Below are 15175 nucleotides of genomic sequence, written 5' to 3' on the forward strand. Positions count from 1 at the left end.
CTAGTTGGCTGATTCACGTCCAAACGAACGTGACACAATGCTCAAACGGGACATCCTGTCACATTCATTTAAACCTAATGTCACGTTCCTGGGATGACAGTGTGAGCTCTTGTACGCTTAAGGAGGGCGCGCACACACTGTGCGCCACGAAAGGCGGAACACTAGGCCTTAGTGTTAGAAGTGGTCGTCCCCTGGTGTTTCCAAGCATGCAACTACAGTTGCGTGCGTGACAGGCATTCTCTAGCCTACTAGTCACTAAGTGCTTACAAGCATGCTCTTGCAACTGGATGCGGGGAACGCAGTTCAGTTAGCCAACTTATAAGTTGTGCCACAATGTTTTAATAAAGTTCTGTGTTTTACGCTTTGAGTACTTACACGTTGAAGAATGCAGCTCATCTGCTTTCGGTAGGTAGTCAGTATTGTAATGCAGCTGGGATCGTAGCCCGTGGAGACGAAGTAGTTTCCTAGCTCTGCGACCATTTCAGCCTCAGAACGTCTACTGTACCCCTTGCCATCCTGGATACAGACATACATAGTGGGAGTTTACTTCAGCACAAGCTTCTACCATCCTCGTTAAGTTAGGCGAAGGTGGAACTTCCTACCAAAAGGAAATAACAACACTGCCAATCTAAGTGTGAGACAGTCTCTCACTTGTAGGTATGGGACATTTTGTCTCACGCTTGCAAGTGTGAGACACAGCTTGGCTCACACTTACTGCCTATGTTAGCTCTGTGGTTCAATGCCACAGGTCCCACGCATGCAAGTATACACGGTAAAAACGGAACCTGGTTTGCCCAGGAAGCCAATGGTAAAGGTATAGGCAATTTCCAGGAGGTTCCCAAGAAAACCAGGAACCGTTTTTACCGTGTAGAACAAACCGTGTCTCACACTTACAAGTGTGAGACATCGGTGGCTAACACTCGCAAGCGTGAGACAAACGTGGCTCACACATGTAAGCGCCAGACAAAATGTCCCACTGTCTTACACTTGGATTGGCAGTGTGCAGTCATGATTGTCTAAGATCAGCTCTAGCAGTTTGCATTGTCTTGGATCTGCACTGCCAATGAGGATTATTCTATAGGACGCGTCGACTAGCAGCGTTCTCACCTGCTGCTCCGGCGCGCTGGTGCTGTGGAAGAACACGGGCACGCGCAGGTCCACGCCGCGCACGCAGGGCCGCTGCAGCGTGCCGGGGTGGTCGGCCAGCGTCGGGTAGATGGGGCGCACCAAGTCGCAGACCTCGGGCCGCATGCGCCGCTGCTCGTTCAGCATGGGGCAGTCCGCGCCGTTCCGGACGAGCCGCTCGAACAGCGACAGGTCCAGGTGGTGGGAGTCGGCCAGCGGCTGGCAAGCGCAGCTGGGCCGGAGCTGCTTGTGGTCGCCTGCGTCCGAGGGGGTACTTCAATAAATCGTGCACAGACCACTCTGTAATACGCGGTATTACGGAGATATTGCACGTGTATTACGGCCTTTAAAAGCCCAAATTTGGTACATTTAGCCCAAAAAAAGTTCCGCCAAGGCAAGCTTAGCAAAGCGGTCTTGCCGTGGACCGGCCGGGGAGGCCGGGCAGAGAGGGGGCAAGGAGGGAGGGGGTGGCTGTGAGGAGTGGGGACTGGCGCGGCGAGGCGGCGTGGCGGCGCAGGCGACGACGACAGACGACAGGCGAACCACGACCATGCAGTCCCCTCCGAGCGCGCTGAATGGATGGATGGGTGGATGGATGGGATGGGATGAGTGGGATCGTATGCAGAGCTAGAAGCGGTAGCAAGACCGCTTAAAAATGGTATTTCGTTCTCGTGAAGTACGCGTAACACACGATTTTTGTGTACAGAGTTTTACGCGAGTGTTTACCCCCTCGCCTGGATCAAGTAGCTCTACACGTTACACGGCCTGTTGCATTGAGTCCTTCACACTGCAGATGCAGCCAATAGCTTCTTGAATTTTCCTTTTGCTCGAACAGCGCAGGTCCAGGGGGTGGGAGTCGGCCACGGCTGGCAAGCGCAGCGGGGCCGGAGCTGCTTGTGGTCGCCTGCATCCGGGGGGGTACTTCAATAATTCGTGTACAGACCACTCTGCGCGGCGACCCGAGGAGGGCGCCAAGCCGGGCCGAACTGGGAGGCATGTGGGAGGCCACTAACTTCAGAAAAAGAAATTCCCTGACACCCTGACCTTAATTTAACTTTCCCTGACGAAATGTGCACAATACGTACAAAAAAAAGTAGTGAAAAGGATGGATTATGTACGTTGCTTGTATGCACTTAAAGTAATTTTTGACGCGAGCGAAGCGAGCCAAAAGTCAACGCATTTTATTGACGAAAATTTGATTCCGAGGGTCCCTAGTTGGCCTTTAAATACGTTTTCTGCCTACACTTAAAAATCAGTGTCCGACAATTTTCCCTGACAATTCCCTGCACTGTTAAAAATAGTTGTCTTAAAACAACAACACAGTTACCAACCTCGACAACGCTGTTGTTTGTGAACAAGTTTGCTTGTTTTGAAACGACGAATTCGTTGCTAATTTTTTTAATGACTTATGCTTTTTAAAAACAATATTTTGCTGCGTAAAAACAACCCGGACAATCGAAGAAGGGTTACTGCGGGAAAACCCGGGACTCTACTAGACTGTGACCTAATCGTCAAAAAAAATTTGATGCAAATAAGGCTGTCTATTTTTTAAAAACATCTTGTGGACGAACGACGCAACTCTTTAGTAAACAACAAAAGTCATTTGAAAACAACTTTGATCGCTAAGAAAATTAGCAACATATTTACTGCTAAATTACAACATAATTTTATTTATTTCCCTGACTTTTCCCTGATTTCCCTGACACGTGGCCACCCTGGCATTGTTAATTGTAGCATTTTCGCGCAGCTGCGGCGCGGGCCCAGACAGACAGCCTCACGTATCGTCCCGCCCCGTCCTGGTCCCGTTCTGAGAGTACAAGCTGACACCTTACAGTGTCCTGTATTCCTGAATTATGTTGAGTTCACTCTCAGCCGTTTACTGACTATTTCTCATTAGCAGACGTATTTCTGTAAGCAACCATAATACTTAGTATTTAGTTCTTAAATACTTAAAAATTTCTTTGTAATTTACAAAGAAAACGGCAATATCAGTACAGTAATTAGTAATTGCTAAGTAATACTGACAAATAATACTTAGTATTATGGTTGCTTACAGAAATGCGTCTGCTAATGAGAAATAGTCAGAAATGGGCTGAGAGTGTTGAGTGTGTAAAGGTATCATCTGCTGAAAACAGGGCGCCAAACGCAGTTTTGTCCACTGCTCAGGACTGGGTCGACCTAGGACCTTCAAAATTTGTGGACATCTTCCTCTACCTAGGGGCACATATAGTAAAATTTTGAAACGGATCGCTGATATTGAAAAAAAAATTGTGCTTCCTAGATATGAAATCACTCACTTGGAAACGTATACCCGAAAATACATGCTTTCGAATGAACACTTGCAGCCATGTACAGTCTCAAAAGGGTACATAGTTTTCTTCGGTGGACGCAGGGCCGTAGCTTAGCTATGTAGATGCGACATACGACTGTGATACAAAGTGCAACTCTAATTTGACCTTGGCCAACAAAACAACATACTGGTTTGCCCGGTGGGCTGCAAGAAAGTTCCAAATTTTGCTTGAATGTTCCTCTTGGTAAATGCGATGCCTTGACTTCAACGAATACCGCTGCCTTGCATATGCTGCATTGCAGCAAGCAGGTTAGGATTCGACACTTACCTATCTGTATGACATGCTCAGTTGTCCGCGGTATAGAGGCCAGGACATAACCCTCCGGGGCTTCACAGGCTTCCTCCACGATCACTGTAAACAGAGATAGCCGAGTCAAGCGCTTGTTCCGTAAAATAGTGTGTCCAGAGGGATCGGATCGCACTTCTCAGAATTTCAACGTCAAACCACTTGTCTTTTTCGAGGATACTTTCAACTCAAGAGCATATTTTGCCGTCGCACATAAGAAGCCTAACTCTAAACGTCTTACGAAGAAATTTCGCAATGTACGAAGGAAATGGCGCAAGCTTAATACGAAGGTAGATTTTCTTCTATAACGAAGGTTATCCTTTCATTCAACAAAGACAATAGTAAAACAATTCTTAAGGAATATTCGGAAGGAATATCGCTTCGTAGAGTGCTTGCGCCGAATTTACCGTAACATAGCTCAAACTTCATTGGAAGACATTTTCAATGACATTTTCATAGAATGACACCCAATTGTGAAAAGAAGACACCCTTATCAAGTGTAGAGAAATGGTCTATTTCTAGTGCAGAATACAAGAGGGCAGCCACTTGAAATTTTTTTCGTACACAGGATTCTTTGAAGGTAGGGATTTCGCCAAGATTGCGCAGGATTTTGCCTCAGAATTATGCTACATTTCGTGAGATTTCACCAGATTTCAAAGGGATTTCACCAGATTTCGGACTATTAAGGGCACACAGGATTTCGCGAGTGGTTTCCACATCGGTGGAACACTTCACCGTCGGGCATGCGGAGATTCCAGTCTCCACACTCCAAGAGCTGAGTCGCTCAGGCCCTACCTCTTAGCATAGTGCAAGCGTTAAGAACTGCCAAAACTGTATTTCCAAGTGCAGAGACTGCAAATTCCAGAGCCCCGCATTGAGCGCTCTCATTAGAGGAACGTGACATCATGCTCCTTTGAACATTCTGTTACAATCGATTGAAAACAAAATTACAAAAGAAGTAAGGCTGATGCGCATCTAAACGAATGTGGCACGATGCTTAAGCAAATAAGACATTTTGTCACCTTCGTTTCAGCCTGATGTCACGTTCCTGGAGTGAGAGTTAGTTTCACAGCGCAGTTTGCCACAGGCCCGCAAGGCACATCGGGCTACACGACAAGAGAAGATACAGACCTATCTTGATGTCCAGCTTGTCCAGGGCGGAGCGCATGAAGGCCGCCCTGGTGGTGGTCATGGCGAGGATGTCGGCCAGCTTCATCAGGGACCTGCGCACTGGGAGGCTCAGGGCGGCGTCGTAGCGCTCCTGCAGGACGCCGTAGACGGTCCGCTCGTGCATGTTCGAGTAGCCATGGATGATCTGAAGACACAAGAAGATTTTAGCGGAGTTTCAGAAATATAGTATGGTCGAGCTGTTCCCTGTAAAAATTTTGCTTGTCACTTGCTGACAAGTCCAAGGGTAATTTTCCTTAGCATGTCACCAAAACATTTGGTGGAATAGTAGTCACGTCACAACCATGCAATAAGTACAGGAGCTTTGGCAAAAATGTGAGATGACATTGTCATCGTTTACAAGTCATGAAAATGTCATCCGCAATGTTGTCATAAAGTGACGACAAATTTTTGCAGTGTTACACTCAAACACTACACTTCCTGCATAAAATGTACACAGTGATGCATAATATTATACATAACATATGGACGTATCTGTGCATGCATAATTATGCATAAAAAAGTCCATAAGAATTTAGTGTGTAGTATGACGGAGAAAATGTCCCTATTGTATAATAAAGAACTGAGGTAAGTTTTCTTTGTAAAATTTTCACAGTGAACAGCGGTGAACAGACATGCCTGCTCTACAAATCAAAGAGTGTACATGGTATGCTTTAACTGTAGCATGCCTGCAAGCACGCTCTAGCTAGCGCATGCCTGCCAAGCATGCACTAACTAGTGCATACATGCCATGTACACGCTAACTGAAGCATACATTTACTGCATAAGGGATAGGGAGTTTTCTGCATCAGGAAGCGTGTACATGGCATGTATGCACTAGTTAGTGCATGCTTGGCAGGCATGCGCTAGCTAGAGCGTGCTTGCAGGCATGCTCTAGTTAGAGCATACTATGTACACTCTCTGATTTGAAGAGTGTGGTAGCTCTCTACTCGGCGTGCCAAACTATCCATGAACTCGACAAAGTCAATGACCCATCACTGCGAATGAAAAAGTCACCACCATCACCCTTCAAATGGGTGATGCAAGTGTCTACCGGTGTGCTCGACGCATAGCCTAGATGGACAAGTACGTTGACAAATTTGGAGCTCACCTTGTCAGTGAAGCTGGTGCACCGCGTCAGGAACTCATGGACCGCGTGGTTCGTCGTGGTCACCACCAGGATGGGACCCTTCAGCAGCCCAGCACGCTCGTTTTTCAGCGCCACCAAGTACTGCGCTATCTGGAACAACAAGGAGGTTCAAATAGTAGGTAAATCCAAGGGGCAAATCACTTCGCGTTTATGGCCATGGCCACCTCTTTGAACAAATCACGCTGTCTAAACTTCTTCCGGACAGCATGTACCCCCTCGAAACGGGTTCAAAGTAGCAATTGACGCTATAGCTCAAAGCGTTTCTAACGAGACACATGAACGAGACCGAGGGGGTAAACACTTGCGTAATACCCTGAACACAAAAGTCGGGTATTACGCCGTAATACACGTACTACCCTAGGAACACAGACTTGTCGATCGACAGTCGAAATTGTATCGGCACGTCGATAGCCGATAACGTTATTTCGCTTGTCGAGCGACTGTCGTCGCACTGTCGCTCGGTCGACATTTGGTGACTCGATGTCGCCATTCTATCGGCCGGCCGATAACGCGCTCTCGACAACGCTGCGATAGTCGGTCGAAGACGAACGGCCGTTGTCGAGGAATTATCGGGGCCGATGCCAGTGCGATGTGAAAATTTCGACTATCGCGCTCCCGACAACCCTACGATAACGACTGGATGGCAACTGGCCGTTGTCGAGAAGCTGTCGAACTTGATGTTGTCACGATACGGAAAATCTCAGGAAACTCCGACCATCGCGCTTCCGACAACCAAGCGATAACGAATCGGTGGCGACCGGCCGTGGTCGTGGAGGAGGAGTCCTTACCTCAAAAGAGTTGATCCCCGCCCCCTACCTACACTTCCAAGAAGGGTTTTCCCGCTTGCTCACGGCGCTGGCAGGCCTTCAACCTTCCATGCAGCGACAAACAGGCAGTGGGTTTTCCAGTTTCCGCGAATTGATGTTCCCGGCACTGCTCGGCCTGTAGGCCAGCTGGGAAACCGCCGCGACCCCAGGCGACCCCAGCTACATCGCCGCGACACCACAATTTTTTTTCGCGACTCCAAAGTCGAGAACCGCTGCGCTAGGAAGCGAGGGAGTTGATTATACTCAACGTTCTAAGAGACAGGGGTACTCGGACGCTTCTCGGGGACTTCGTGAGTGGTCCGCGCCACGTAGGGCAGATGGTGAAGCCTGTCCGCTCAGCGTAAAACAAAAAGTTGCGGAATCCTCACAAGCCGCCGGCGCTACGGTGCAAGCGCTCCAAAGACGCGTGAAAATTCTAAGTCCCGATGTTGGCGTGGCTTGCGTTGGTGCGGCGCCGTACCCCCCTCCACCGCGCGCAGCAGCCGCACGTAGAGAGCCGCTACCCCCCCCCCTGCGCGCCAGCAGCTCGCTGCGGCGCGCTCGGGGCAGGTGCTCGGAGCCGCGCAGCCGTCGTCCTCAACAAGTCCGGTAGTCTCGGGGTAAGCGTCCGCGCTACGATGCTACGGGACCGTGGTTCAACTCCTACCGGCGGCGGGCGCTGAAGCGTCCTTCCGGCGAGGCAAGCGGGTGCTAAGAAATTCGGAACACTCGGATCATCGACATCACTCAAGCATTTAATTTTTTTTTTTTTTTTTTTTTTTGGGGGGGGGGGGGGGGGGGTGTTTGACTGCCGAGTTTGTGATGTCGAGATGTCATCGGATTCCGATGTCGAAAAATCATCGGCGCCGACTGTCGTCCGACCTCGGAAGTTGGGCCATTTCGATGACGGAGAAACGTCGGGGCCGACAGTCGATCGACAATTTTAAGTCGAGGCACCGACAGTCGACCGACAATCTGTCGACTGATCTGTGCTACTAGGGTAATAGTAATACATTTTGGGATCAAAAGTATCAAAAAATGTCATTTTTCAATAAAATCGGGGCGTAATACTTGCGTAATACAAGTGTAATACCTAGTTATAGGGAGTAGTCTGTAGAAGGTTCACCGAAGTGTTTACCCCCTCGAACGAAACTCAGTGAAACAACATTTCGGCAGCCACGTTCCTCTCACCTTGCATCCCAGGTACGTCTTCCCCGTGCCCGGCGGGCCTTGCACCAGGGCCACCTTGTTCCTGAGGACGTGCTTCAAGGCCACTACCTGCGACGGGTTCAGCTCGGCTGCGAGCTGCTTCAGGAGAGCGCCCGACCTTCCCACTGCCATCAACTGCCCAACAGAAAGCAATGCAATTGTTACAATTTGGGCGAGAAAAGTCTTTGAGCGTTTATTCGTCCGTAGAATTTCTGCTTTTGCGCTGCCTGGAATGGAGACAAATTATCGAACCACAAGGTCACATGCTGTACTACATCACTATCTTCTCAGAACACACCCACAAACGCACACTTGAAGGTGATACACACTTGCAAATGCTTAGCCAAGGACACTCTTACAAATGCATGCTTGGCCTCGCAATTTCATACCAAGCATTTATGCACTTGTGAGTGTTTACTTGACCCAGCATGCATTAGGAAGTAGTTGGTGTAGGGATTTAAAGCCTGGTAAACTTACCGGTAAGAATGGGTACACGGTAAAAACGGTACCTGGTTTTCCCAGGAAGCCTATGGTAGAGACATAGGCGATTTCCAGGGAGTTCCTGGGAAAACCAGGAACCGTTTTTACCGTGTAAAATACCGGTAATTTACGGTAATTAACCCTGCGAAAATCGGTAAATTACGGTAATTTTCGACTTAACCTAACCTTCCTGATGTTTTTACAGCAGAAATTTACTCAGAGTGCACAAAGGCATGAATATTTGGCAATAAAAGTGTCTCAACCACTTTCATATGCCTTTTAAAACACTCCGCTAGTCTAAAATTCCCTTTGAAAACAAATTATTAACAGTTCACATGCAAAAGTGCACATAAACATATGATCGAATTTTTCCGTTATTTACCGTTAATTACGGTAAATTACCAATGTTACCGTAATTTACCGTCCAGATTGAAAATTACCGGTAATTTTAAAACCCTAAGTTGGTGGGCAGTTAGATGAGTAGTGTAGACGAAATTGTACTCGTGCATTAAGAACGGACACGGACCTTAAATGTGAGCGATAATTTTTCACAAAGTGCAAGGATCTCGCTTACCTTCTTCTCCTTCAAATACGTGTAGTACTTCGGTGGTCGTGACGGCAGTTGGGCCCTGACCATTTCCTGCACGAAGCCCGCCTGTGAGAGCTTCTTCAGGTCTCCGCGCAGGGCGTTTGTCACGTGCAAGTAGGGAAAGTAGAACTGGTCCGACTCGATCAAGGAGAACGTCCGCCCCACGAAAGAGCCCTGCACGAAAAGAACATATTTAAAACACACAAAGCACCGTACACTGCCGAGCTATCGCAAATTCCAGCTCCATTAGCCAGAAGGTGACATCAATTGTGGTTCCCATATTTAAGCTTGAGTACTTGTAAGATTGTACCTAAATTAGGAACACATTTGTGTGTCACTGTAACGTAGCTCGAATTTCATTGAAAGACATTGAAAGTGTACATTAAAATGTCAACAAGTTATTGATTGAAAATTAACAATCCGCGGTGAATGCAACCGGACGGACTTGACAGACGAGTCCGAGAATGCACGCACCTGGTCCAGCAGCTTGAACTCGCCGTGCTTGTTGACGCCGCGGACCAACTTGAGCTGCACGCGGCCCTCGCGCAGCATGAGCGGCTTGCTCTCCAGCACCACGCCGACGATGAAGTGCGACAGGGCCTCCAGGTCCGTGGTCAGCAGCACCAGGTTGCCAGTGAGGAAGCGCTGGCCGTCCTCCCAGCGCACGTTCTCGTAGCGCGACGCGTCGAAGCTCATCTCGATGCCGGCCTGCAACAGCAGCAGCCTGGTTAGGGATGTGTGAATCAAGGATTTTCATTTCGAATCGAATTGAATCTTTAAAAAAGTTTCGAATCGAACTCGAATCGAATCTGGAAAAAGTTGCCGAATCGAACTTTTAATGATTCAAAATCGAATGGAATCCAAACTCTGAAACTAAAAAAAAAAATTAGTGAGTTTCAAAACACATTTTCTGTAATATAGGTAGGGCATAGAGCAGGAACACAAAAACGAAAAAAAACAAATATCTGATCTTGCTTTGGTATAAAACAACGCTATGCGCGCGATTTTCAACCGTTCCCAAGCAACCGATTCAAAGACGAACCACTGTCGATTACAACACAATGTGACCAACAAAAATGTGGTTTAAAAAAATCGAAGACTTGACGGAAGTCTTTTCGTACTACTATTCAACCGATTCAGCAGAAAACAGCACCGAGGGCCAAAACGTGTTTGTAATATAATTAGATGTGTTGCTATCAAACTTCACAACAAAAGTGTTGTAAAATTACATCTTTGTAAACAGTGCAGGGGCTAGATTTTCGATCATCACCACTCAAAGGTATGGCAAATATTATGATCAAGCGGAAATCACTGTGAATTTCGGTGTCCAATCCAATGAATTTCAGTCAAAATTCGACGAGTTTCAGTCAAATTTCGATGAATTTCAGTCAAATTTCAAGGAATTTTAATTAATTTTAGTGAGTTCTACAAGTTGGATGAATTTCGGTGTACATCACACTAAATTCTTATGGACTTTTTTATGCATAGTTATGCATGCACAGATACGTCCATATGTTATGTACAAAATTATGCATCACTGTGCACATTTTATGCAGGAAGGTGCATAAAATGTACACAATGATGCATAATTTTATTCATACCTTATGGACGTTTCAGCGCATGCATAACTATGCATAAATTATGCGTCATTATGCATTTAAAAAGTCCATAAAAATTTAGTGTGCAAATTTGGCTGGAGTCATTTCTTCTTGATTATGATCCTAGAGGAGCTTGATTTACCGCCTCTGAGTTTAGGTGAGTTACCTGGCGACGGCTCTCCTTCTTCAAGACGACGCGCGTGCCCCTGACGGTGTAGGCCACGGCGTGGCGGCGTTGGGCGCGAATCTCGTCCAGCTGGTCGCGCAGTGCGCGCAGGAAGTCCTCGCACAGCAGGTCGATGTGCGTCCGCACCAGGTCCCCCTCGCTGGGGTACGGGCCGCGCATCTCGATCGCCCTCAGCGCCACGCGCGGTCTGTCCCCACTCAGGTCCGCCGCCGTCGGGAACAGGGGGCTGGCTGCAGCACATCACGTGACGCGTCGGACGTTACACACACTCATTCCAGAAACGTGACATCACGTTCAAACCCAAATGTGGCTCAGTGTCACGTTCCTTTTAACATTCTATCACAATTCGTTTCAATGTGAATTCAGCTACTTTATGGCAGGTTCACATCCAAAGGAATATGACAGAATGGTCAAGGGAGTGCACATGCGACATTTCGTTACATTCGTTTCAACGTGATGTCACCTGGGGTGAGTAGGTTTACACTAGAAAAATAAAACTTCAACCGCCGAGGGTGTATGCACTCCTGAAAATTTGTGGGGAATTAGGCGAACTATAACCAATGAAAAGTGATCCATTTATCAGGCAGGGACTGGATTTAAAGTTCCAAGGAGCAGAGTAGTTGAATCCTCATTTGGAACTACTGCACAGAGCGAAGTACTACGCGTTTCGTCTTCCCCAGCCTACCCCTACAACTACCTTACCCTAAAACTGCGAAAGGGTACCGTTATAGAATTACGTCATGAAAAATAATAACGGAACAGAATGTAACGTAATTTTTAAGCAGCCCCTGAACATTCTTAGGTTGCATGCAGAAAGCTATCGTCACTTCTTTTACAGGCAACACTCTCAGCCTTTTACTCCATTAGCAGACACAATTCTGTCAGCAACCATAATACTTCGTACTTTTTGTCTTAGCAAATACTAATAACTTAACTGGTATTATCGATTTCTTAGGAAATTACAAAAACGAATTGTAGTATTTATAAGACCGACATACTATGTATCATGGTTGCGTACAGAAACTCGTCTGCTAAAGAGAAATACTCAGTTAACGGCTGAGTGCACTCTAAATTCTTATGCATCACATCAATATAAACAAGTTGCCATTCCGTTGCTCAAATTTCTTCGCCCACCACTGCCAAAGTTAGAGGAAAAATTTTGAGTGTACTCACTGTGAACTGCCATTGCCGTATGCCGCACAGCAGACGTTCGAGATCTCTTCGGGACAACTTGCTTGGGTCAGCCTCGGACCCTAGGCTGGAATTCTGTGTACAAACGTTGAATCAAAGCTTTGGGATTCCGACAGTCACGCCGTCAGCGAACCCCAATCAAAGTGGAGATCCAACACTGGTAAAACAAAAGCGTAGTTGTACGCTTCATTCAAGCGTACAACTACGCTTCAAGACTGTACGCCCTTCTTGAAGCGTACAACTACGCTTCAAGGCAGTTCCCCCCATGCATTTAGATAGGAGGAAAGGAGCGCATGAACTCTTGTACGCTTGAAGAAGGGCGTAATACTACGCCTTAGTTTTACCAGTGAAGTCCCACGGCTACGCTTCACACAGAGAGAAGTCAACGAAGCATCCCTTCACGAATGTCTTGGGAAGAAACTTCCCGTATCACTGTGAGAAAAAGGAGCGGTTTTCGCCGTTAAGTTATTAACGGGATTTGCCGTACCTAGAAGTACGTACCTGGGAGTACGGCGTTTATCTTGGTTGGTACACTGCATTGTTAAGATTAGGCCATGGATTCCCTTCCAAGTTAGAGTAAGTTTTTTAAATCGTCCAGATCGACTTTGCTTTAAAGAAATGGGTGTCTCTCAGCTAACGCACTGCCCGAAGAACGATAATTATCGTACTTTTAAAAGCTGCACGTGTAGGTACGGTAAATACCGTACTTACAAGTACCGCAAATCCCGTTAAAAATTAGCGGCAAAAACCGTCCGTTTTTCTCACTAGGTATGTCGAATAAAATGGCCCATAACGCGGGGAAAATAGCGCTAGCAATGTTCGAGGGTGGTTTTAATTTGTTTAACGAAGGGTGCCCTTCGTATCCTACGTTGAAAATAAACACAAGACCTTGGTACGGAAAATATTGCTGCGTATTATGCTTGCGCCGCATTCACTGTAACATGGTTCAAATTTCATTGATAGACATTTAGAGTGAACTAAAACGAAGGCGATGTTTAACCCCGAAAGGAAATGCCGTGTAATTTGAAGCACTGCTTCGTGGTATAACGCAATTCTAGAATGCTTTCGTTTTCTTCTTCGCGGCGAAGCAGATGCTCCCAAGACTTTTTCGGGTGCACACTGCAAAAAAAACTAGAGTCTGATACGGAGCATTCTACGGCGTTGCGTTTACCCCCTGAAATTGTGGTACGGACGTCGGCCGCACCACTTCTCCAAGAATTTCCTGTGTTTTGGCAAGCGTGGTACGGAAAATTAACGGAAAATGTACGGCTAATTTTAGACCGGAGTTTGCCGTTTGGGTTTTCCGTTTGTGAAATAGTCCAAAATGTTAACTGACCGTGAGAAACGGACGCTCCGCAACTCAAAGCTCTGTACCGGATAACGTGTAACGACCAGTCCAAGCCTGTTTCTTGCGTTTTGTCCCAAAATTTGGAGTTACGGATGGTCCGCTCCTCACGGTCCGAAAACCAATATGGACTATTTCTCAAACGGAAAACCCAAACGGCAAACTCCGGTCTAAGCTTGGCGGTAGATTTTCCGTTAAATTTCCGTACCACGCTTTTCAAAGCGCAGGCACTAATGGGATAAGTGGTACGGCAGATGTCCGTATCATCATTTCGGGGGGTAAACGCAACGCCGTTACATGCTCCGTATCAGACACTGATTTTTTGCAGTGCGCAAGAGCTTCTCGCACATCACATTCCAGCCGTAATATTGATCACTGGAATGAGAAAATCCCATTGAATGGACACCCTCGTGACATACGAGTTCTCCCTGTGCCATGCACAATGTTTGCTTATTCGTAAGAAAACCTCACGCGAGAATTTCAGTTAATATATAAACGAAGGAGACAACTGAGAGATCAACTTCTGTCTCCCCACCTCAGGGCGAAGTACTTATGTCAATAACTTTGACCCTCCCCCCTTTTATTTACAGCGAGTGACTGGCAGGGATGATAATCATAACGAAATATTACCAGGGCAGTTACGACAACACCTTGCATTTATGACTACAAGTCAACTCAAAGACCGTAGCTGCTAGAGCAAAAGGAAAAGCTTTTCCTTTGAGATCGAAGGGCACCGGAGTTTCATTCGTTTTATTCCAAAAGAGACTTGGCACATTATGTTACTGACATAAACAAAACTCAAGGAAGCGGAACTTTTGACTTCGGTAGGCTTCATAACTCCGGTATGCCTTGATCACCAAGGAAAAGCTTTTCCCGTGGTTTTAGCTGCTACGGTTTATTGGTTTTACTCTGAAATGCAAACTGTTATCGTATCGGCCCTGGCATTGTGTCGTTTTAGGCAACATCCAAGACTGGAAAGGGGGTGCAGAATAGGGTTCAGACAAATGATGTCTCACACTTGCAAGCGTGGGACAAACGTGGCTCACACTTGTAAGCGTGGAACATAGTGGTTCGCACTAAATAGTGTGAGACTTTCTCTTACTTGGATTGGAAGTGTTTCGGCCAAATTGTCGGGAGGCGATGGAGAGCCGACTGACACCTAGGCGGCGGTCTCTGCTGCAGCAGTCGCAGCCCCGCCACACTGAGAAACAGGTATGGGTTTTGTCGTTAATTCATTTAAGGGATTTGCCATTCTTGGAAGTACGGTGTTAACCTTACCTGTAAGTACGGCGTTTGCCGTTCCTGTAACTACACTGTCAGAAATAAAATCTGTTAATTTACGGAGAAAGTTGCTCTAATTTTGGAAATGGAGACTCCGTAAATATTCCATATTTGTACGGATAGCGATTCTACTTATTTTTCAGAGGTGTTTTCTCTGTAAATTGTCCATATTGCTGTTACGGAGATTTTCCGCATTTTTATGGAGATGAAACTTTTTCCAGAGGTTTTCCTCCTTTGCGTCCTGATCCAGGGTGCGCTGAGCGCGCGTGAGTGAGCTTCGTGAGACACTTGGCGACCTGCCTTCAGGTCCGCTCCCCACGTTGTGATATGACTTGCACCTGCTGATCAGTAAAACTAATTTCACCGCTTCTTTTAATAAGTGAACACGTTAACAATATATATTCTGTGCTG

General features: G+C 46.8%; 1 protein-coding gene across 15 annotated transcripts in view; it reads right to left on the reverse strand.

Moving 5' to 3' along the window:
- Positions 1-14861, reverse strand: part of LOC117651924 (NFX1-type zinc finger-containing protein 1-like) — a 20334-nt gene extending 5473 nt beyond the window's left edge. The window contains exons 1-12 of one of the 15 annotated variants that reach the window (XM_034396516.1): positions 14762-14861; positions 14586-14684; positions 12121-12213; positions 10927-11177; positions 9637-9870; positions 9148-9336; positions 8076-8228; positions 6040-6168; positions 4893-5076; positions 3744-3827; positions 1108-1382; positions 376-516 (exon numbers count right to left, since the gene is read on the reverse strand). In XM_034396516.1, the coding sequence (XP_034252407.1) occupies positions 376-516; positions 1108-1382; positions 3744-3827; positions 4893-5076; positions 6040-6168; positions 8076-8228; positions 9148-9336; positions 9637-9870; positions 10927-11177; positions 12121-12133 (1653 nt within the window). In that variant the 5' untranslated portion in view covers positions 12134-12213; positions 14586-14684; positions 14762-14861. The other 14 variants (XM_034396523.1, XM_034396517.1, XM_034396519.1 and 11 more) reach the window with 14 other exon arrangements.
- Positions 14862-15175: the final 314 nt, after the last annotated feature.

Source organism: Thrips palmi, unplaced genomic scaffold (assembly GCF_012932325.1).
Source record: "Thrips palmi isolate BJ-2018 unplaced genomic scaffold, TpBJ-2018v1 HiC_scaffold_6, whole genome shotgun sequence".
In the NCBI taxonomy this organism is placed as follows: Eukaryota; Metazoa; Arthropoda; class Insecta; order Thysanoptera; family Thripidae; genus Thrips; species Thrips palmi.